This window comes from Cottoperca gobio, chromosome 2 (genome assembly GCF_900634415.1).
Source record: "Cottoperca gobio chromosome 2, fCotGob3.1, whole genome shotgun sequence".
Lineage (NCBI taxonomy): Eukaryota > Metazoa > Chordata > Actinopteri > Perciformes > Bovichtidae > Cottoperca > Cottoperca gobio.
In genome coordinates, this window is record NC_041356.1 from 4,265,412 (window position 1) to 4,290,901 (window position 25,490).

Here is a 25,490-nt window from a genome sequence, read left to right on the forward strand (position 1 = left end):
TAACACTAGACAACAATTAGAAATTATTCATGTTTCCTTACGCTATTTCTATAAATCTGTAAATAAAAGAATTAAAAAATGTTTATCATAATTGTGTATTATAATCACCTTATTCTTTACGCATAGGCTACTATTTAGGTTGATGCTGGATGTGTAGACTGAGCTTTGTTTGTGTAAAGACCTACGAATGTTTGGGGTCATGTCAGCTCACAGTTAAAAAGGGCTGAAGGTCATAAAATCCATTCAGCCGGTAAAAATAACAAAGTTGCAGTTACCTTCTGCTGATTGCAACAATATACTGTGTATACGAAATATTCTAATATTTGTTTTAGCTTCAGCTTACTGTTTCACTGTGCCGTCCTTTACGTTCAACCTCCCACCACACACAGTCTTGCAGTGATATCACCTGTTTTTCCAGGCATTCCAAGGCTATGACCCAATGACCTCAATAGTGCACAACTTACAGGGTTAGACAAGCACTCATGTAAACGTGCTGTCTGTTTGACTGTTATTGAGTTGAGGAATTAGGGGGTTCAAAAGTCAATGTTTGGCAAGAAAGCCTTGGAGAACCATGACAAAATCCACCTGCTGACGCTGGTAACTGCACATAACTAAACAGTTTGAAGCACTCATGAGAAGATGATTAGAGGGAGTGTCTATTCATGTATATTTTCCTTTCTCACCAGGTTTGTCACAGTCTGTTGGTGGTGCACCTGGTGATGTCCTGGTTCCTGCTCTTTCCTTTCCTCTACTGTCCACACACCAGCAATGTCCAGTGGAACCGTGACACTGAAAAATATACGTTTTATTAATGACATGCAGCCAGATCAAACAATATAATTTCATCTATCTGTCAATTAGCCGATCACTCATCATTAGATCCTGACCTGTAGTGATGTGTACTGTCCATTAGCGTCACACTGAGGTACATAGGCTCCTACTACAGGATATCCCTCTGGACTGGTGGTCTGCACACCGTCTCTGTGGTGCTCACAGTGAGTTTTAGGACGCTCTGGTTCATCTATAAAGGAAAACATTGCTTTTTTGTTTACACAAGAAGAATACATTTGGTGTGTTTTCAGCCTAAATGCAGTGTGCACAGGCTGCCAGACAGAACTTGGGCAAGCATGTCAATATATCTCACCTGGTCTGTCACAGTCTTTAGGTTGTGTACCAGGTGGAGTCCTGGTTCCTGTTCTCTCCTGCCCCCTGACGTCTACACACCAACAATGTCCAGTGGAACCATGACACTGAAATAACAATAGCAGTAATTATGAATGTATGTATTTTAGGTTTTGAAATTACATTTATATTACTGATATGAAAATAATGTTTCATGGACTAAACAAATGACAAAGACTGACTTGTAATGATCTGTACTGTCCAATAGCGTCACACTGAGGTACATAGGCTCCTAATACAGGATATCCCTCTGGACTGGTGGTCTGTACACCGTCTCTGTGGTGCTCACAGTGAGTTTTAGGACGCTCTGGTTCATCTATAAAGGAAGGAAAAAGTTAGGTAATAATGAAGATAATTAAAGAGTGTGCTGCTGTTGAACAAATAGTAATATATTGTGTTGTTTCTTTATTAAGCTGGTTAACATTAAATGTATTTAATCTTTTGACCACATCATATCCTGTTCAAATAGTATGCTTCAAGACTATTATTATCAAAAATAATAATAATTAGCAGTCAAAAAGTGCTTTCTAAGGCTAAGCTTGGTTAAGAAGGCAGGTCAAGTTTCATAATTTCTCCTCCTCCTTTCTGGTGATGAGGCACACTAAGGATGGTGTCATCTGCATAAGGGAGTATTTTTTGTGGTTTAATGGCCAGATGTACCACACTGGATAAAAGTTTGTACCAGAAGCTAATGTTACATCCTGGTGTGAAAGTTTACACGTAGAGCACATCAATATTTGTTGTCTGCATTACAAACTGGAGCCGTAGAGTTTGAAAGACACGGGTGTTTACCAGGCAGGGAGGGTTGAATGAAAGTTGTCACTCAGTTGTATTATGGGAAATGTAGGTCCCAGTGGTTAAGGTGTGAAGAAGCGTCTGCTGCGTTGATTTTGACCTTCTTTTTGTCTGTCTCTCACAACTTCTTCAACTTTATGGAAGTGAAACACTAATTGACTGAATTATCACTTTTTTTTAAGGCTTTTGCATCAAACCTTTGTATGCCAAGATCATTTTGGTCTTTGTGTAGAACAATCTGACCAAATTGATTTGCCAAGAACTCGCTCAGAGAACATGTAAGAATGCATGTTCCTCACCTGCTTTGCTACAGTCGGTGGGTGTTGTGCCAGGTGCTGTTCTGGTTCCTTCTCTCTCCTGTCCATTGCCGTCCACACACCAACAATGTCCAGTGGAACCATGACACTGCAGTAAATAATATCAGCAATAACATCAGTAACATAATACTATATTTCATAAGTATGCAATTGAGTCAACATTCTTTCAGTTGGAGGTGAAAAAAAGTCCTTTCAAACACTTAATTTGTGACGAACCTGCAAAGGTATGTACTGTCCATGAGTGTCACACTGAGGTACATGGGCTCCTACTACAGGGTATCCCTCTGAACTGGTGGTCTGTACACCGTCTCTGTGGTGCTCACAGTGAGTTTTAGGACGCTCTGGTTCATCTGGAGGGATAAAGATGAACAAATTAGAAATAAATAGCTATAACACTATTCTAATGTTCCTCTTGAAGACCAACTTCTAGGGAAGATGTTGAAAACTCAGGCAAGCGATCGCTCTTTGATGCTTTTTGATACGGTAGACAGTAAATTTGTATTTGAGTGTATATCTCACCTGGTCTGTCACAGTCTTTAGGTTGAGTACCAGGTGGAGTCCTGGTTCCTGTTCTCTCCTGTCCCCTGACGTCTACACACCAACAATGTCCAGTAGAGCCGTGACACTGTAATGAATTATTAAAACGTTTCCAAATCAGTACGTAACTCAACTCAACACTGTGCACTTTACCGCTCTGTCAGTCAGTGCTCGCCAACCTGCAGTTGTCGGTACCGTCCGTCAGAGTCGCACTGAGGGATGAAGGCTCCGAGACTCGGTCGACCGCCTCGCTCCGCTCCACTCTGCAGGCTGTCTCTGTGCTGCTCACACTGGCTCCTCGGGCGAACTGTCTGTCCTGTAGACAAATAATATAACATATACACATACGTCTGTTTTTGTCTTTCTTCTCGTATCTTTGTAGTTGGTTTATTTTGGATATGTATTGGTATTCATACGGAACATCAGTTATTTCCACATTGCATACATATTCATATATTTCTATCAATTAAACTTTACTTCTGTATGTTTCTTTAAGTACTAATGGGGAGAGAAAGTAAAAAAAGTGAACTGAAATGGAAATAACAATAATGTTTCATAACTGTTCAAAACATTATAAGAATATTATTATGATAGTTATAACCTCAAAGTAGGGCTGTACCAGATGTCATTTCTTTTTACATTCAAATCTTCTATTGAGGTTTCCTAAAGAAGCTTTGAATGTCGGTCCCTTCAATTAAAAATCTTCGAGGAATCTATTTCTACAAATAGAATAATACTAATAATATAAGTGTAGCCTTATCTTTATATCCAACTGTGCAGAAATATCGGCTTTAAACACAATAAATAGACATGCAAAAAACACCAAGAAATAAAATCTAAATTCAAATGTTGATTCAGCAATATTCACAGCAGACCTCGCTGTTGTATTGAACATTACATTAGTCATAAAGAAACTTTTTTTCTCTATCATGCATCACTTCCTGACAATTTGACTGACCTTCCTGCTGGGAACAGTAGAAACCATCCCCATAAAACCCAGGCTGGCACTGACACTGGAAGGAACCCAGTCCATTGATACACCTGGCACTGACGTGACATGGAGAGTTGCTGCATTCATCTATATCTATCAACACAAAGGGAGCAGAAAGGCAGACATCCTCAAATTGGAGAAATAAGAATACAATTCCACTACCTCAATAAATCTATATTGATATACATCTGGCCGCTGGCTATAAATAATCTTATCAGTATTTAGTTTGTGGTTTTGGATAATTGCAAGCCTTATGTAAAGTATCTGTCAAGCAGGGAGGTAGGGAGGGTTTAAAGGAAGTTCATCAGAAGTTCACACTGATGGGTGAAAGGAGGACACACACACCGGCAGGACCTCGCTCCTCCACACATTCCAAAGCAAAACACACATTGTGTCATTGCTCCATTTGTCTCGCACTTTCACCCCCTCTCCTGTCTAATCTCACCCTCTCTTTCTCACATTAGTCCTCCCATTCCCACCCTTGTTCTCACATTTGTCACCCATCCTCCCCTCTTGCTGCGATTCCTAGCTTTTGCAGCTGTGCGTTACTGTTGCGGAAGAAATGTTATGCCTGCGCCTGGACAAATATGTGGATCTCCTCCAAATATTCAGCTCATTTTGGAACACGCAGCACTACATGCTCCAAAAGCAACACGACAAACAATTGTAACAGACAATGGTGAAGATAAGAGAATGACATGCTTCCCATTATGATAAATCATATGTTCACAGAGGGTTCATTTTTATTAGCACATGTAGAGCATCACATTCATCACAATTACAGTGCAGGCGGGAAGAAGCGCTGATTCAGCAGAAAGCAGCGGAAAGCAGCAGAAAGCAGCATGTTTCGTGGTTTGAGTTGACGTTGTTCTAGTGTCAAGCCTTTATGTTTAGTGGCTTTAGTGGATATGATTGTTGGTGTAGTTTTTCAGATAAATGATAGAGTGTCATGGAGCTCAGCTCAAAGACAAACCACTACAACAGGCTCCTCATTCATTGTAAAGAATAATCATCAGGTGTTGAAACAGACACAAAAACATATGGAGGGATCAGGTCAGGTGATCCTGCTTTTGGACAACAACAACTATTGGATGGATTACTATGAAATTTGTTACAGACTCCAGAGGATGAATCTCACTGTTTTAGTGATCCCCTGAGTTTTCCTCTGCCAGCACTAAGAAGTTGACATTTTGCTTTTTTTTTGTGAAATGTCTCGGCTTTGGATGGATTGCCGTGAAATTTGGTTCAGACATTCATGTTCCCCTTAGGGCGACTTGTAAAAATGTTGGTGATCCCCTGACTTTCAAATTAACACCGGTCCAGTGAAATATCTTAACATCTACTGGATGGATAATGGTAAATATTAAAGTGTAGTGGTACATTAGCAAAAGCAGAGGAGAGTAAACTGGATCTGCAATGTCAGTTACACTGCATCTAAAGTTAGCTAACATTTGCTAACATTAGCCACCATAAGCTACAAGACCAAACAAAGCTTTAGCGACAAAAATGATGTTCTATTATATGAGTGTATTGCAGAGTCTCGCTTTAACGTTTAATCTAGTGCCATTTTCAGATCAAATGTAAATGTTTTCAATACTTTGTTTTATGACCAAATACCCGCTTAATGACATTCCCATTAGCCTCAGCTTTGCTTTGCGTTAAGTGCTTGTTTCCAGAAAGAGCTCACACCCAAACCAATGTCATGTGTACATACTGAACACTGAAGTCATTTCTTTAGTACATTTCACTCGTCAATTTTAATGCCTCAAGGGGTTTTCATTCCAACTCACCGACACATGTACGCCCGTCAAAGCCAAACTCATAGCCACTCTGGCACTGACAGCGGTGGCTACCAGGCAGGTTCACGCACTGAGCATGAGCACCACAGGAACTCAAGCCCTCAGCACACTCATCTGTGTCTGCAGAGAGAGAGAGGGAGCAGAGGTAACAGTGAGCACATTATCTATGAACTCATATGCCTGCAATCTAACAACAAATAGCATGCTGCATGTGTGTGAGTGTAAAAGCTGTAATTAAGGGGTCATTACTGGTGCTTTTATCACGTATAAGTTGTGTACCTGCATGTTTGTGCTACTATAACCCACACCTGGATTCTTGGCTGCATTCTAAAACGTGTTGTGCAATACACAGGACAAAACACACAACCATGGGAACTAAAGCAACGCCTGGGGCTTTACAATTGCTGGCAGCAGGAGAGAAAGAAGAGAAGAGAGGAAAGGAGAGAAGACAAGAGAAGACAAGAGAGGACAAGAGAGGAGAGCATAGGAGAGGAGAGGAGAGGAGAGAAAAAGAGAAGGGGAGAGGGGGAGAGGAGAGGAAAAGAGGAGAGGAAAGGAAGAGAGGAGAGGAGAGGAGAGGAGAGGAGAGAGGGGAGAGGAGATGAAGGAGGAGGAAGGAGGGAGAGGGCACGATAGGATAGAATCCTTCGAATATATAGAGAATATTGCCGTAGATGACAATAGTGCTAGTCTCGCCCTCCTTTTAGGTCTTTCTCTCTTCTTCTCTAGATGCGCTTTCTCTCTCTTCATCTTCTCTTCCTTCTCTTCTCTCTCTCTTCTCTCCTCTCCCCCTCTCTCTCTCTTCTCTTCTCTTCCTCTTCCTCCCCTTTCTCTTCCCTCTTCTCTTCCCCTCTTCTCTCTTCACTGTCTCTTTTCTTCCCCTCTTCTCTTCCCTTCTCTTCTATTCCCCTCTTCTCTCCTCTCTTCCCTGCTTCTTTCCTTCCCTTCCCACTGAACTTGACCCCTTTCCTCTCGATTGAAATGTTGACTTAAACACGGACACACTGCCTTGAACTTTGTCTGCATGTGTTTGTGTGAGGGAGACTAAGCTAAATGGAGTGAAGCACCATAAAAGCACCTTGCAGTGTTCATACACTGTCACGATCACTTAACAGTATGCTGTATGTGTACATGCATGCCCATATAAAGTGCCGAAATATACCGTAACAGTTGCGTCCGTCCCCTCTGTAACCGGTAGCACACTGGCACTGGAAGGCCTGGCCCTGCAGTGGGATGCACTGGGCCGTAGTGTCGCAGTCATGGCTCCCAGCGTAGCAGGGGTTGACCAGCTCCGGCCCCGTTGGCTCAACTACAGAGGAGAGACAGATTACATTACATGAGGGATACAAGAGAAAGAATCATCAGGGATTCACATGTTCTGAACTCCTGATGTCTGGATGGGAAAGATGGAGTCAGAAATAGGTTTTAGGTGTAATTTAGGTGTAAAACATTAACATTAATAAAGTATCGTTTGTGCATCTAGAGAGAAACATGACAAGAACAATCTACTGCACAAACTCCGAAACACTCCGGTCCTGAATTGAGATTAATTGAATTATTTGACAAGTCCAATGATTACAGCCTCTATTCCAGGACAGTCTAACCAAACACACATGTAAAATCACTCCACGCAGATTCCCACAGGACGGTTTCCTCTTAGGAAGCGACTCCTTTCATGGTCTCAATATTCAACATATGGATAATGTTAGACACACACACACACACACACACACACACACGAGAGACACACACACACACACACACACACACACACACGAGAGACACACAGACAGGGGGACGAGTGAGCGGATGTGTGTTCAGGGTTTGCTCATACCAAAGCACAAGACACAAGAAAAACAAGACACACAGAAGAGTAAAGACAACCATGAGAAATCATTAGAAAGGAATGTGAAGGGCTCTATAAATTAAACATCAGGATAGGTGGCATAATTCCTGGTGGTGTGAGTGTCTGATCCACTGAACCACTGAAATGCTGTTAATTAGAAGTGTTATTGTAAAAGCATTTATCTAAACATTTGTCTGACTTGGTTGTGGATTTGGTGACCCATGATTTAAAAAATATGTGTTTTTGACTTTAATTTGAAGGAATATTCTGGTGTCACATTTGATGTTGGATAAAAAGAAATACAGCATTTCTGATGGATGACGTTCTGTCACATTGTCTAAATATCTAAAATAGCGTACAGTATGTGGCACCTTGTTGCACCACCATCTAAATATTATTCTAAATGTGCCTCTATACTTTAACTTCATTTTAAGGAACATTAGACATCAACGTGAGAGTTTCGGAGTCCAGCTGGTCATGATGTTTAATTATACGCATTTATCCTTAAAAAAAAAGAAAGACCTCTCATGACTAATATCTGTTTTTAATGATGTTTAAGTGTTTTACGATGGACTCTTTCTTTACCATCATACACTATAAACAACAACACACACAAATCAAACACACAGACACAACCATTAGGCACAGCTTGATTCCATCTCCTTAGGCCAGAGGCCAATTTTGGCTCATTATCAGAGAGAGAGGGGGGAGAGAGACAGAGAGGGAGACAGAAAGAAAGAGAGAGAGAGAGAGAGAGAGACGAGAGAGAGAGAGAGAGAGGAGCGAGAGAGAGAAGATAGAGAGAGGTGGAGAAGATAGAAGAAGGAGAGATTAAAGACAGCGATCTATATATGGGGGAGAGAGAGTATAGTGAGGCCCTCCCGTCTCGCGACGGCTCTTCGAGCGCCGTCTCGCTCGCTCGCATCGTCGCCTCCGTCCCTCTCCTGCGCCGCCTTCCCCCGCCCACTCGTGTCTCGTTCCTCCCTCGACGCGCGACTGATGAGAGAGATGTCCCTCTCTCGCTCGAGAGAGAGAGTCACATCCCGAGGGAGCGAGAGACAGAGCGAGACAGAGCGCGAGAGATAGCCGGCGCGGAGAGCTCAGAGAGCGGGGATAGATCCTAGAGAGAGCGCGAGCTAGACACGAGCAAAATCCGCAGAGAGGGAGAGAGAGAGAGAGAGAGAAGAAAGAGAGAGAGAGGGAGAGAGTCTCTTCAAAGTCCTGAATGTGGCCGGGAAGAAGGGGAGATGAGAGGGTGAGATACACATGGATGGGAGAAAAGACTGAGGGATAATTAGAGAGAAAGACAGAGAGAGAAGGCGAGCTGGGAGAGGGGTGGAGAACACACACACACACACGCGCACGCACGCACGCACGCACACACACACCATCAAAGCAATGACTGCAGTTTCCCACCTGTTGCTTTTTACAAAACTCCTCCACACACACACCGCACTGGTTTTGCAGGGGCGTAGTTATAGGTGGCCAAGGTGCAACGGGTACTTTTGTAATCCAACGAACCACCCTTAGTGCAACACAGAAGTATCTATCAATCATCACTGACTTTTACTAACACATTGAAAGGACCTGAAATTTAAGAGAGTGGTGTTTAAAGGGATGAAAGCAGCATCTTAGTTTCCCTTCAGCACTTTGAGGCCTCGCACTAGAACCAAACAGCTTCTTCTGCTTCAATCCAGGTTTACTGCTGTCGTCTGTGTTACACGATGTTTGGGCCTACACCGATTACACTTGCCACTGTCGTTTCAGCGTCCACGTTCATCAAATAATAGTGTGTTAACAATACTTACACGATGGACGCTATTATAAACTGAAAGTGTCTACTCCACCAAAAATCTGCAGCGCCAAAATGGATCCTTATGGGTCTCCACATGGCCTTTCACAGAAAAAGGGGTGAACAGCTAGAGTACGGTTGGATTGTCAAGATATTTAATATTTCAGATTATAAAAACTTACTGGACCAATGCAGTGTTCATCACACTATTGACTAAACACATTTCAAAAGGCCCACAGCAGTGTTTCTATCTGCTGAAGCATACTGTACATATGAGCTGCTGCCTCCAACATATCAACTGAAAAGAAATGGAGGTATATACGCACATTGAGTTATACTGTATGACAGCTGTTCACGGTGAACAAAGATGTTGACACATACTGAAGTCAGGTAAAATAGTTCTCTCTCACTCTTCCTCTCTCTCTTTGTGTTCAGCGTCTTAAGTTCTTCTGCGATCTCTGATTCTCATGACATCAGTGGGCAGCTATTCTGCCCGGCAACCCCCCCGATAGAAAATCTGTCATTGGCTGGGATATTATTTCCCAGAATGTGTAAGACCCCAGAACACACACACACACACACACACACACACACACACACACACACACACACACTCCACTTAACCCATGTTTACAAAAAACCCTGATCCCCGAAAGCTCTTCCAGCTGTGCTCCGGGTGTATCAGTGTGTGTGCATGCTCATGTGTGAGATGTGTCATCATAACCTTTTTAATCAACGTGTTGACGTTTAAATGACAGGAACTTGGTCTGGATTCAAAAACTAGGGAAAAAAATCCAGTCTCTCTCTGTCTTTGTCTCTCTCCGTGTCTCTGTCTCTCCGTGTCTCTGTCTCTCCGTGTCTCTGTCTCTCTGTCTGTCTCTCTCTCTTCATCATTTGAGGTCTCTTGTCTCTGTCTGGTTTTCATCAGGTAGAGTGAGTTGAAGAAAGCGTGGCCACTGTGTGTTGACGGAAAACGAACATGATCATGCTGTAGTTCTACACAGTTTAATATTTGCATCGTCTCTGATTTTCTGCTGGTATCTGGACAAAATGAGTGCAGATGAGGCAAGAGAAGATACAAATAAAGCAAAAGAAGGAGCAGCGACATAAAGCCTAATAAAACCTAACTCTGGATGATTTTGGTCAAAGTATTTTGATCAGTATATGATGCATTGTGAAACTTAATCACCACTGAATTTCTAGCATCATCTGCCTAAATATATGTGGTCTGAATGCCCATTTCAAAAGGCAATTTCAATAACGTTATTTCCAGTACATATATATATCTTTTTTTGTAGGGTTCACCAATTCAGATTCAAAGCGACATTAACATTTCTCTAAATCGTATCTAAAAATTCAATTCAAGTCAAAACTGTAGACACTGCAATTCAAGATATACAATTATAATCATAGGCCGGGACAAAATCAATCATTGTAATTACATATGTATAATTCGGTATTCATTTGCTTAGAAGATTCAAAACCTTACGACTATTATTTTCAAATGCCACAGAACCAAACCAATCTGGTCAAAATACAAAGTTTTGAGGTTTTGGTTTTCTGTTCTGGTACCACGAAGTACTTTCAGAAACCAAACCCAACATCGAGGTTAACATTTTTCTATTAAAAACACACATATTTATTTATTTCTCCTCATTCAGCTTAAACTCCTCGATCATCTCACTCTACAGGACGATGTCAACACGCCCGATTAAGTCATAAATGCCAATCATCATGAACAAACTAAAGTAGTTAAATATCTAAAGTCAGCTGTGAGGCAAATCGTGGTTACAATGATCCTTAAAGTGGTGTTGTGTGTCCGCAGCCTTTAGTAGACAATGAACCCAGAAACAGCAGAGGCAATACAGACATTTGGACCTTGTTGTCTATGGTTTCAATGTATAATTATCCCTCAGCTCGCAGCATGTGTGTTTAAAGCTGAGCTCTGTCCAACTCTGTTCTGGTTTAGTTGAGGTTTCTGTGGCAGTAATTCAACAATTACTAGGTGGTCTGGTTGCTAGTTGTGGCCCTGGAACAGAAAACCTCATGTTCTTAACGCCTCCAGTGTGCTCACCCACTTAAAGAATGACAGTGATGGTCTGGAATGGATTCAGAAACTTGGTTCTCCGTATAATGGCCCGTTGTTGGCCTTTTCTCGAAGGCGAGACGTCAGCGGGTCGGAGTCGTCCATGTGATTGATAAAACTCGCTGACCACAGGCAGTCTGTACTCGCATGTTTTCTAAACCTGGTTCTAATATGACACGTGGGAAATTATCTCAGTGATAAACATTTTTTATTTCTCAAGTTGAGGTCCACCTGTGGTATAAATTGCTCTTTTGAAGCCCGTTATTATTCCGCACACTGTGCTCTGGACTGTTTTTCTTCACATAGTTGTTATTTTTGTGTTTGATGTATTATTACTGTTCCTGTCTCTTGTGCATGTTTTTAAATGGCCACTGGCTGAAAAACAAATTGTCAATCAGGAATCTAATTAAGGTTTACTCTACTTTCTTTCATCAAAGTTGTAAACTCCAGATCATTCAGATCATTTCTGGGTGGTGATGGCTTAGTGGTACACCTTCCAAACAAAACACTAGAAGGTTGGGAATTCAATACCAGGCTGCCACCATTGTACCCCTGAGCAAGGTACTTAACCCTGAGTTGCTCCAGGGAGACTGTCCCTGTAGTTAGTTCAATGTAAGTCGCTCTGGATAAGAGCGTCTGCTAAATGACCTGTAATATAAAACATTTTTTATTTCAAGACTAAACCTTAAGATTAATTCTACTTAAATCAAAGGGTATTTTTCAACCTGTACCCTTTTCCCATGTTTTTGTGTCAAAGTGACTAATGGGGACATTGTTTTAACTGGTGAGAGCGCAGCAGCCACTAAACGGGCTGCGATGTAATCCGTCGGGTAATTCCGCAGTGCCAATGTAAGTCCACTAACGGCTCAGGTTGTTATTAGAAAGTGTCAACATTATGAAAATCTGCTCTGTTCGTTATTCTGTCTAATCAAGTCTCTCTCAAGGAGAAGTCTCTACTGAAACCTCTTGCTATTAAGATATTTAGAGAGCAGAAAGAGGAGAGTACTTGTATGAAATCCAATCAAAGTATTTCATTAACATAATTCAACCAGGAGGATAAAGATGGCAGCAGCCTGATATCTGCAGGTGATGTAACCATCTAAGTTTGACTCACCTCCGACTGGGCTGATCTTGTTGGTGATGGCGTATCTCAGGATCCGCTCCTCCTTGACGTACATTACAAACACCCTCTCCATGGTGATCTGCAGTGTCTCCGGGACAGCGGCACGGTTGTCATGTCGACAGTCACGGTAGGTGATGTTCTGCTTCAGCTGGAAGGAGAAGGACTCTGAGCCCTGCTCTGCAGAAACAACAGTATACTCCCTCACAGAGCTGGAAGTGGCAACTGGAGACAGAGACAGTGAAAGGTTTCAGATAAACGGAGGCGTCAAATGTTTCACACAATGTGTCTGTCTTGGCTGTTATGTTACCAGATGGGTAGTACTGGTACGTCTCCTTGAAGGGATCCATGGTAACTTCAGCTCCAGGCGGCAGGAAGGGCACGTTGCCATTGATTACAGTATCCACAGTGAGGTGGTGGTGGTCGTCAAGGCCCCGGCCTGTCTGGATGATTGACAGGCGTTGGTTGCCAGGGTAGAAGATCACCTCTGCACGACGAGTGAACTCAGCACCTGGTGATAAATCAGTTACATCTTCTTGTGATTGCCTATTTATAGATTATTTTCACACAGTGCAGCTGTTGCATATCATGAAACATGGAATGTCTACAATGGTTACATCTGTACAGAACACACTTGGACGCGCGCGCGCGCGCACACACACACACACACACACACACACACACACACACACACACACACACACACACACACACACACAGTAGAGGAGTTCCCTCAACTCTCTACAAATGTGTACAAGATTCAAAATGCACACAAGCCAACATACTTCACACACACACGCACACACACTCTCACACTCTCTCTCACACACACACACACACACACACACACACACACACACACACACACACACACACCCTTTACCTATGATTTTGAATCCTGCTTGGCTATTGGGCAGCTCCAGAGCAAATAGCCATCCAAACAGCTCTCCGATTGGTGCGAGTGGCATCAGAGCCCATCCCACTGGCTCGGGAACCTGACCAATCAGCACAAAGTTTACAAAGGAGAAATCAGAGAAACCAGAACATTAAATGTTGATAAGAAGATTCGTATCAAGTAAAAAAAAAAAAGATTTAAAAATGCAAGTATAACTTATATATTGAAATGTTTCATTGTTAGACTCCTACCTCACTGATGGCGGTGTACGCTCTGCCATCTCCCACCACGATGTAGGCGTGAAGATCAATGTTGTTTAACTCCACCGGAGTCGAACCCACGGTCACTGTTCCGCTCACCTTACCGCTCACACGCTGTGGAGCACCTGAAGGACGAGCACAAGAATTACAACAACAACAAAAAAAACCTCAACATTTCAAAAAATATATAATGCTACTACTTTTAAAAATGTGTTAACGGAAGCGCTCTAACCGTCGGGTAGACAGTGGCGTCCGTTTCCATAGAATCCAGGGCGGCAGTGACAGCAGAAGCCTGTGGCGTAGTCGGAACAAAATGCATTCTGGGAGCACTGCTGTTGGAATCTAGAACAAGACAAAAAATAACAATACACTATGCAGCAGAATCAGAGATATATTTATTACACACATTCATCTTCTTTCTCAAAGATCAGAGCTCTCTGGTGCTGAACTATTTTTTATACAGTCCCCGATTAAAACAATTAACTACAAATGGTTACACATGTATATGTCATGCCAACTAAACTAGTCTTCACATACCTGGCACATGTTTCCTTATTCTCTGTAGTGTACTGAATCACTGAGAGAGAGAGAGAGAGAGAGAGAGAGAGGAGAGAGAGAGAGAGAGAGAGAGAGAGAGAGAGCGAAAGAACAAGTATCATCATTATGCATTACATATACAATACAATAACAGTTACCGCCATTTGCAATGTTCACTTCAAAGATTTTACCATGATGTCTGTTGTACATTATTTTTATGGTGTTTACTTTCCTCAAATAAAAGTTACGTTTATTTGGAAATAAGACATGGAAAGATTCAGCTGAAGCTTGAACACTGTTTTGTTTCTAGTATTTCCATCATACAGACATTCAAGTTTACATGCAGACAGAACATTAAAGGTTTCCATATACGTAAGTACAGATGGACAGAAAGAATAAGAAAGTGGACAAGACACAGGGAGAGGAACACAGACACACTCAAAGAGAGAGAGAGACGCACACACACACACACTCAAAGAGACACACACCAAGGCACTACTTGAAGAGAAACCAGCTGTCGCAATCCTGCCTCCCACACCCACTAATCCACTAACACACACACACACACACACACACACACACACACACACACGCACGCACACACAATTTCACTGTTGCTTCATGAACTCCCAAAGGCATCGAAAATGTCTAAACAAAATGAAATCATAAAAAACCTGATAAAGTAATATAAATAAAGTAATGTATATCTACAAGTTCATATAAGTATTTACATGTGCTCTTCTAAACACTCATCACTCTTTTCTGAGAAATATCCTCAGACACACAGGAAGTGATGCGCTCTGTTTTTCATTTATTTGGAATAAACAGAATAACTGGATAGTCAGTATGAAAAGTGGCAGTCAAAAACTGCTGAGCTCGCATAACTACGAAGTGAGTGAGTCACTCTCCAGTTTCTCTCCTTGGATCTCTCTCTATTTGTCTTTTTGGGAAATGGCTGATTTGGGATCAAAAAGCAGCATTCTATCGTCCTACAGGGGCATTACACACACACACACACACACACACACACACACACATACACACACACACACGCGTGCACACACACACACACACACACACACACACAGGAGACAAATCATTGTGCTTTTACACACATAAACACACATGTGCCAATGCAGCTGAGGGAAACCCACATACCAACGTTCTATGCAAGTTTCACATTAACATCAAAACCACCACAGCACTGAATTATGTAGGCGTGTATTGGTTATGCTTTAAGTCAGATTTTTATATTTTGACATTTTGGAAATGTACACACAACTGTGCACACACTTCAAAAACATCCTAGAATATTAAATCATGAAATCTGGTTTTCCTACAAACAAGGAAGGATTATTGATTGATGGAACGCAAAACAAGTTGTTTAAAACAAGATGTAAGAACTTTTTTATAATATTAAGTGAGGGGTTGGCCTTTATTCCAAAAACACTCACTCAATCTGTTGAAAGATTTTAAGATTGACTTTTCAACCCTTATGTAACCAGGCAAGTAGACTGAGAACACATTCTTGTTTACGGTAAAGCCTGTGAGAGTAGTTGCAGGGGAGGGACTGCTGGACACACACACACACACACACACACACACACACACACACACACACACACACCCACACCACACACACACACACACACACACACACACACACACACACACACACCTGGGAGCTGCCCAGCACAACGGCAGTATTGTACTGCCAGCTGCTGAGCAGCTCTGCAGCAGAGGGCAAGGTAATGTTACCCTCAGGTTTCTCAAAGTGACCATAAGTTAAGTAGATAACTGCATATATATATATATATATATATATATATTTATACATACACATAGTTTGTCTCTTACCTCCTGTGTCAAAATCAATATCGTCTTCATCCACGCTGACCACTTGACCTCCGGGGGAATGAGGTGATTCATTTCTGTGAGGGGGATAGACATCCACCACCTCCAGAGGAACCTAAGGGGGAATATGCTATGTTTAACTTGAAATATGTTTTTCCTGTTGTCATTGAGAGCCAAGCCAATTCTTTTTAACTTTCTCCAGATGCTATAAACCAGAGAGCTATGATCTGTGCGTACTTTACATAGTGCAGTACAGTATGTAGGGTTTAATGTTCACAGTTTTGCCAGCGTTTTGTTGACACCACAAAACTCTTTCCAAAATAGCGTTCCATTATAACCACAGAATTCACAAAAAGCAACTACAATTTCAATTTGGTATTAAAAAACTGTACTGACAGCACTGCCAGTTAAAAATCCTCTTTTTTTTCATATCCAGCACAATGAGAGATGTTTCCAGAGAATATGAACAGTCAGACAGTGCTGCTGTCTCGTCACATAACAATATATATAACTCTATATGGTCTAGTAACTTTGCAATAGGTGTTTCTGATTTTTTTAACAGCATAATAAATGCCTGTGAAAACCTGATTCTGGCACATGTTAAATGGTTCTTTTACACAAATTAGTATTTCAGTAAAATACATTACAGTTGACTTTGGTCAATAGGATGTCTTGCCTAACATTTTAATACATTTCATGTGCAGTGTTACCTGTGGTTGTTGTTCTTGAGTCCGCTCAGCTCCCTCTAGTACTCTTTCTGAAGGATTAGGGGGAGAATACGGCCTCTCTGCTGGCTCTGAAATGTACCTGGGTTCAGAGGTCAATGGCACATCTTTTCTGCCGTACGACACCTGATGACCAGAATCCTCTGAAGAGGAGGAGGGAGCATCAGGACTTGCTGGTCGGAGGGACTCTGAGTGTACACCACCAGCAGGGGCTGGCTGGAATTCAGGGTTCCCGCCTGTAAGAGGGTAATCGTCCTCCTCCTGGTTTTCAGGGTCAAACGTGTTGTCTGGATATTCCTCAAACTCCCCGTACTCGGGGGTGGTGGTGTCCTACAAGCAGGAACCATGGAGGAGTCAGGAGCTTTCTCCATGTGGTATCAGAAAAACAACTCTTGACTGTACATAAAATGAATCAAACAGAAAAACTAAATTACCAGGGAGAGGCCATGTCCTCCAGTTGGTGGAGTAACAAGGAAGCCACCGATGGATGCAGGAACAATGTTGTCGAAAGAGTAACGGTTCCCAGTATGGAAAAGCCAGACACCTGGAATTCCTGTATTACCAACCCTAAAGAGCAAGACACCAGTCAGTGTGAGCAGTGAGCACACAGTCCTGTCAGAGGGACTAACCTCACAGGTTTATATCGTTAACAATCTTAACACCTGTGACACGTCATAATGTGAACTACTGTAAGGTGCAAAGCACACACTGGAAGGCAAATTGTAGGTCATCAGCTCAAAGACAGAAGTGAATGTTCTAGTTACCAAATCTATTTTATTTTTGTCAGTTTGTCAGCTAGCAAATCCTTCCATCTTGTTAACTGACTATCTTGTTAGCTAACCCACACTATGAACACATCTATTACCAAAGTACTGGATTTAATTAACATTGCAGGTGTGTTGCTTTTTTAAAGATTATTGGTAAGTTGCTCGTTAGCAAGAACAGCTAACACCTTATGAACAAAAGTTGCTTTGATCAATTAGCCTGCTAACGTTAGCTAGTTAGTAACTACTATAGCTTTCTTCTTTTTAAAATGTAACATTACTTTTCTTCTCTGGCAACAATTTACTGTGTTTCAGAGCTAAAATCAGCTTTCTGAGTCACATAATTAACCTAAATTTAAAAAATAACCAACATTATACACTTTTACTTACATAACAATTACATATTTTCGTTTTTCTGGCCATGGTGCTAGCACACAGCTAATTCTCAAATGAATTTAAATGTTTCCAAATGTGGCTGTAAAAAGATTTAAGACCTTGAGGGTTTTTTAACTTACTGTTGGAGGTTTGCACATCACTGGTAATGATGTAGTGAGGTCCCTCAGATCGGTAGAAGATGAAATATGTAACTCAAATCTAACTTTATGTTCAGACAGTGTCAGTTTATTAGCTAGCTAACCCTTCTATCTTGTTAACCTACTCTTTTGTTAGCTATCTCTCCCTCCTTATAAACACATGTACTTATAAAGTACTGTATTTAATTAAAGCAAGCATTACAGGTGTGTTGCTCGTTAGCTGCAACATCTAAGTTAACAGCTAAATCAGCTGCTTTGCTCAATTAGCCTGCTAGCTAGTTTATAATTAGCTAACAACTGTGGCTTTCCTATTTGTAGAGTGTAACGTTAGCTTTAGTCTCTGTCTACAATTTACAGGTTGTTTTTTTTGTAGAAACGTTTATAGAGCTAAATATAGTAATATAATACAGATACATAATCAACCTCAATTTCAAAACAACTACATCATTATAAGTTTTAGTTACAAGGATAATTTTCAGATATTTCTGGCCATATTTCTAGCCACTATTTGTATAGAGCTAATTTTCTAATGAATTACAGTGTCGCCAGATGTGGCTGTAAGGAGATTGCAAACAAAGGTTTTTGACTTACTGGTAGAGGTTTTTAACACTCTGCTCATTGCTGGTTACGCTGTAGTGAGGTCCCTCAGTTCGAGAGAATATCAGATATGAGATTTCTCCTCTGCTGAAGCCAACTCTAGCAGGAAGCTCTATCTCAACATTATAAGACTCCTGGGAAAAAATGCAAAGATAAGAAAATCAAATAATTAACAGTAACATTACACGTAATTGGTACATGTCTATAAGTGCTGCAGTGGTACAACATCCGAGCTAATCAAGCTGTGAATAAGGGCCCTGTATATTTACCTTAGGGCGTGTCCCAAAGTAGTTCAGGCCACCTTCAGGGTACAGGAACAGAACATACGAATCGGTCTCATCGTAACCAATTGCTGCCTGGAACGTATTGACCTAACGGGAGAGACGAGAGACACCTTCAGTATGAACCAGAATAACAACAGGGACAGAAACTAAAAGGAACCTCTATCAATGGTGGTCCAAGTGTGGTTCTCTGATAAATGTTGTGGTCAACACACTGGTATATTACATTAATCATACCAATAGAAAAGAAAGAAATGAAAGGAAAGAAGGTTATAAAAGCTACTATTTAGTTTTTAAATCTAAGATTCTTTCTTGCGTTGAGATTTACAGGGTTGTAAGTTTGTTCTGATGATAATGAATAAGACCACATGGTCATTCCGTGTCCCCAAGTTTTTGCATTGCTAATTTAGTTTTAATTTCCCCTTTGCTGTCAGCCAGGTCACCTAATGTTTTTAAAGCGACTGAGAAAATCTCGGGAAATGTTGGCAAATTCAATTTGTCATTATCCTCTAATTACCACTTGTTACGACAGTTTAACAGTGCCACTGTTACATAGTCTTGTTTTTGCGTCATGTTGTGCCTCCTCCCAGGCACCACCCATTGCCCCCTACCAAGCAGAGTCCTTATCCGTGTACAATATCCTGATTCTCCGGACATTGTCATATGAGAAAGCGGGTTATCATTTCCTCTAGTTCTTTCATGAAAGCTGAGTACTTTCTTTTAAGGTTCCTAACACGTCTCTCAACACGTAAGTTACACCTAAAACAACCACCTGTTTCTTTTGTTTTCATTTTCTGCCCCTGATGGCACACCGCTTAGCATCTTACTGCTACTTACGATAGAGTCCAACTATCATTTTCACTCTGCGAGTGTCAGAGGGATGAGGTCACCTCCTGTGTGTACAGAATCAGCCCAGCTCAACCACCCTCAAATTATTCTAACACTCACTCCTTATATTTAAACTTCACACCTCTCCTCTCTCCTCCTCTTCCTCTGCTGGGATTCATGTTGAGACTTCTCACCCTTCACACTCCCCTCCGCTGACCACCACCAATTATTGACATACTGAGTATCTGGGTTTTAAAACATCTAGTAGGATGAAATAAAGAAATTGAATCAAGGAACTATTTTTCTACCAGAACTTGTTTTCTAAACAGTGGATTTGAGGAACTTCTTTGCTACACATCCAGCCCACTCTGCCTCACAAACCACAGTTGAACAAACACAGATTTGGTGAATGAAGGGAAGACTGAGTGATCCCATGTTGTTTTCCTTTGGGACACAATCAGATTATCTGTACGTGCACACACGCACACGCACACAGACACACACAGACACACACAGACACACATAGACACACACACACACACACACACACACACACACACACACACACACACACACACACACACACACACACACAGACCAAGACATGAACACATACACACACACCTCGGTCTCTCAACCCCCAGCCCAGATGTTGATCTCCACAGCTGTCTTCCTGTGTGTCTGGGCATCTTTCACGATGATGTTACAACATGCAAACCAGACATCGTTACAATGTGAGACGTGGGGTGCGCACACACACACACACACACACACACACACACATACACATTTATACAAACATGCACGCAAGCACAGATGTCCCTCCACCTATATTCCTCTCTTGTGAATGTATGTGTGTGTTCCTAATTGTTTACATCAACATCTTTAAACTATCTTGTTGTTTGTGGGCGGGGAGGACTTTGTAGCCCCCGGGCTTTGTAATTACTGAGGGGGGGGGGGGGGGGGGGGTCTTTTTTTCATTCTGTCTTTGGGAGGAGAAGAGGGGATCTGCTTTTTCTTTGTCCTTAATGTCCTTTCTAAACGTCTGTATTTTTCTCCCTTTTTCCTGGGAGGAGGAGGCGAGGGAAGAGAGATGAAAGGATGCGGGGGATTGGCAGGGTTGGGGGAGAGGCCATGGGTCTGGTTTAGAGTGGGAGAAATGTGGAGGGACAGAAAAGAGGATGCATGTCCAGCCAAACAGTTAGAAAAAGTTAAGTCAACAAAAGAAAACGTGATTAAGTGTGTTTCCATCGAAATCTGACATTTCTGTTCCCCACCATATGATGGCATTTAAGTTACAAGTTGTGCGTCAGCTGTACTTTGTGTACTTGTTAAAACATTATACTTGTAAAACCTTAGCATGTTAGCTGTGTCATCATGAGCATGTTACATTTAGCCTTGATATTACCATTCAGCTCAGAGCACCACTGCTAGCATGGCTGTAGACTCTGAGGCTGCAGTCCACATTAGTAGGAATATGTTTTAAAATGCATAACTTTTCCTCCATTTGCACCTAGCGTCCACACTACTACACTACTCCAATCTGTGCGGAGCGTTACGCCGCCTCCAGCGAGGTGTGAAAGTCTTGTTTTATGTTTTGGGTTTCCCTGGGATGGACTGCCAAAAATAAAGACAACGAAGAGGGAGGTGAAGCAGATCCAGTAATGTCATCATTTATTCCATCATTATTTCACACATCTTTGTTTTATCAATAAGACTCCTTTTCCAACTCAGTAACGCGGAAAATGATTCGCAATATTTTGCTTTTCTCGGGTTCAGAAGATGGAAACTGATTTCGAGAGACACGCAGAACGAGAAAAGGAGACAAATGCAGACGTGTGTGTTTTTCTCTCAGACTTTCACCATTTATATGCTGTTTTTTCCAAAGTGTCTACATTTGAGAATGCCTTCAAGTTCATATCCATTTAAGGTTTGTTTTTTTAGGTAATATGCTTATTTGTTTTCCTGAGTGCAAGGCGAGAAGATAGATACCACTCTCATGTTTGTGTAGTAACTCTGAAGCTGCCTTTATCTTAATATCAAGCGTACAGACATGAAAGTGCTATAAATCCGCTCATCTAAGTGTTGGCAAGAAACCAAATAAGCATATTTCCCAAAACGTCAAACTATTCCTTTAATTTGCGCTTTCTTCTCCATCCCGCTTCTGTCTGTGTGGTCATCTGCTGTGTTTGAGTCCTGGTGTGCTTTACACACTCACAGCTGGAAGACAACAAATAGCAACCAACACACATCAAAGACTTTCAGACAGTGTGTAGCCCCACACACACACACACACACACACACACACACACACACACACACACACACACAAGCCTCAACCTCCCTACAGGCATTTTGTTACACCTTTTTTAAAGAGTGTCCTCACACTCCTAACACCGACCAGACACAGGCACAGGCGTTAATTGTCTACGGGACCAACAAATGTTTGTTGTCAGGGTCCTTCGAGGTTTAGGTGGTAACATCATCAGTCTGCTAAGTTTACTTTATTCTCGGTGGGGGTTTGAGAGTCTGGAAATACCAAACAGCTTAAAAGGGACAGTTCACCCCAAAGCCCAACATATGTATTTTCCCTCTCACCTGCAGTGCTTTTTATCAGTCTACATAGTTTTGGTGTGAGTTGCTGAGTGTTGGAAATATCGGCCGTAGAGATGTCGGCCTTCTTGTGAGCAGTTTCATGTAGGAACTATTTTCTTTCTACCATATCACCGTGCAGAAGGAAATGTGCCTCTACTATTTAATTAAGTAGAAAGAAAGTAGTTCTGAAACTGATCACAACAAGGTCTGCGGATTATCTTGAGTAACCGGGTCATGATTTCTGGAACGAGACATTACTTTTTAATGTTTTTTGGCGCTTTGAGCACCACAAGCCGAGTGCATCTAGTGCCATTTAATATTGTAGAGAAGGCCGACATCTCTACGGATGATATCTGAAACACTCAGCAACTCACACCAAAACTATCTTGATAAATAGCACTACAGGGAAAATATAGATTTTAGATTTTGGGGTGAACTGTCCCTTTAACTACATACACAGGAAGTACTTTAAGATAGTTGAAGAGCAACTAAACAAAACATATTTCCAAAGAGTGGTTTCAGTCAATTTCATATTTTCATCGACCTTTTCACCTAACGCTTGGCAAGAAGAAAAGAAGGTGCATATTTCCCAAAATGTCAAACTATTCCTTTGAAGTAGGCCTAACACTATCTGATGGTTTGAAATATGTATGTGTACAATGCCTTCAATAATGTTTTACATTCTTTGTGTTCAGACTGACAGAAAACCAGGCAGATCCTTCGTTAGCAAGCATGTAACATGTATATATAACACAACATGTGCATGCCCTAAAGCTGCTGCAAGCATGTATCAGTTCTCATTCAGTTTACGTTAGTGTGCTCGTGTTTAGTATTTGTTTATTCATTGGTCTGGTTTACTCTGCCTTTACATAGTTTAGTCTACTCTGGCCTGCTAAATATTTAATTGACTTCTCATCTTGCCTGTGTTTCGAATGAGTGACTCATCAGTCTGTAACAAATGTTCTTAATGATATTTATAATTATCTTGAGCTGGATCCCACTTTGGTTAGCCTGGAACATCCCGAGGACAAGAGCGATGAGATAGAGGGAGGTCTGGCTGAATGTGCTACACTTGTTTGTTGGTTGCCGGTTTTTCAGCTCGTCGACCGCAGCACAGCTGCAAACAGGCCGAGAGAGAAAGAGAGCAGCTGCAGGCCAGTTGCCAGCCTCACCAGAGTGCTACAAACGGAACTGCCTACAGCGTGGGAACTGGCACACACACACACACACACACACACACACACACACACACACACACACACACACACACACACACACACACACACACACACACACACACACACACACACACACACACACAGACACACACACAGACACACAGCCCAGGCTTGTGGCCAGGAACAGTCCAGTCAGTATTTCACTGTTGTCACATCCCTGCTCCGATCTTTTGGGTGGCTTTCCTGTCATAACTTCAGCGTTGTACTCAAAAGGATTCCCTGCTCTTCTTAAGCTTGAGGAAATTGTACAACTTCAGGCCTTATGAAAGCTTTTCAAAACCTTTTTGATCAACTCAAGAACACATGGTGGGTTAAACCAGAGCAGCTTTTCGTACATCCTGAAAGTTTTGTGAACATGAACATCTTTACCGCAACTACAAAGCAGAGCACTATATGACTGTACTAGTGATTAGTAAAGCCGTCTCAAGTTAAACTCATGGTAGTCTTACTTATTTTAGTGTCTAGTGTGGAAATGTGCAGCTACAAAGCCTTGTTCTGGTCCTGACAGGCTCAATGGTGCCTGATAAGCAGAATCTGTCCAAAGGCATGCGGACAGAATAACATATTATGAAAGCTGAATTTCAGTAAGGGTCTGCTTTGAACCAGAATGAGCATATTTCAAGGGATGCCCCCTGTGTCACTGCAAGGGGGCCCCCAGAAACAACAAATAACACTAATCGAAACAATAGTTCCTATTGTGCTTCGGACAAAAAAAAGACAGAGAAGAAGAAAGACAGAGGAAAGGGAAGAGAAGAGAGGAGCAGAGGCCATATGGAGAGAGGCGAAGAGAGCGAAATGAAAGGCGAGGGCTGAATCCAACAGAGGAGTCCATTTATTCATTCATTCACTCTCACACAGCGGACGTGTAATATGCTGTTCAACCTACAACACTTTCCTTATTCGCTCATATAACTGTGAAGGGAGCTCGAGGGGAAAGCTAAGTGTGAATCAGTTATATTAATAATGGTCTACTCTGGTGGATGTGCAATGTTGTGTATATTGTTTAACATGTCTTAAACTGTCACTCTGTACTGTTTCCTATTATATGGACCCCCATCATGGACGATTCCATAAGATTTTGGGATTTGTATGAGAATATCTATGTTTTAAATTAACACAAATAAACACTGGACACAAAACACACACTTAAAGTTACAAATAAAATAAACGAGGATCCATCTTTTAAATGAACAACATCTACATAATTATATTGAGAAATTATGTAAGATGTATGGTGATCCACTGTACAATATTAGTAAGAACTATATCATATAATAAGACTATGCTAGCAGCTCCGTGAGGCCGTATTTAGGCGTGCACATACTTTGAGCTAAATGCTAACGTCACATCAACATGCTAACATGTTCAAATTGATATTGACATGCAGATGTTTATAAGGTATAATCATGTTCACCATACTAGATTAGCGTGTTAGCATGCATGTTAATTGGCGTCAATCACAAAGTCGAGCTGAACCTGATAGGAATGTCGTTAATTTTGCAGGTATTTGGGTCATAAAAGTATTCGACACATTAGTGTTAGCATCAACATGTAAAGTCTAATTCTTGCACATTCACATTCCCTCTTTGTGCTGAAGCAGCAGAATTCTGCAGCTGAGAAGTTTATTTCTGCTGCTTAAATGAATGACGTCTTTGGGAGTAGACGTTACTGCTGTGTAACAGCGTCCACCAGCACGACAGGTGTCCTCGTGGGAAGAAGGATTAGCAATATGCTGCTCAAAGTAAAGCCTTGTTGACACTTCTTAAAGCATCAACATACAGAAGGCCAGATTCTCTGTGTAAATGGCTCGGGTCATTAGCAAATTGGGCTACATGGTAGTAGATACAACAGTGTGTGTGTTATATGATTCAAGTGAAGCAATTGCTTTCCAATCATGATAATAGCCTCCTTAGGACTA

General features: G+C 41.6%; 1 protein-coding gene across 1 annotated transcript in view; it reads right to left on the reverse strand.

Moving 5' to 3' along the window:
* Positions 1–25,490, reverse strand: part of nid2a (nidogen 2a (osteonidogen)) — a 46,569-nt gene that overhangs the window by 15,910 nt on the left and 5,169 nt on the right. The window contains exons 4-21 of the mRNA XM_029444948.1: positions 18,900–19,001; positions 18,625–18,764; positions 17,171–17,303; positions 16,722–17,066; positions 16,015–16,126; positions 14,158–14,197; positions 13,853–13,962; positions 13,612–13,745; positions 13,349–13,460; positions 12,776–12,976; positions 12,460–12,690; positions 6,784–6,930; positions 5,613–5,741; positions 3,790–3,915; positions 3,011–3,147; positions 2,814–2,919; positions 888–1,021; positions 684–789 (exon numbers count right to left, since the gene is read on the reverse strand). Coding sequence (XP_029300808.1) covers positions 684–789; positions 888–1,021; positions 2,814–2,919; positions 3,011–3,147; positions 3,790–3,915; positions 5,613–5,741; positions 6,784–6,930; positions 12,460–12,690; positions 12,776–12,976; positions 13,349–13,460; positions 13,612–13,745; positions 13,853–13,962; positions 14,158–14,197; positions 16,015–16,126; positions 16,722–17,066; positions 17,171–17,303; positions 18,625–18,764; positions 18,900–19,001 — 2,545 coding nt within the window. The remainder of the gene's footprint in view (positions 1–683; positions 790–887; positions 1,022–2,813; positions 2,920–3,010; positions 3,148–3,789; positions 3,916–5,612; positions 5,742–6,783; positions 6,931–12,459; positions 12,691–12,775; positions 12,977–13,348; positions 13,461–13,611; positions 13,746–13,852; positions 13,963–14,157; positions 14,198–16,014; positions 16,127–16,721; positions 17,067–17,170; positions 17,304–18,624; positions 18,765–18,899; positions 19,002–25,490) is intronic.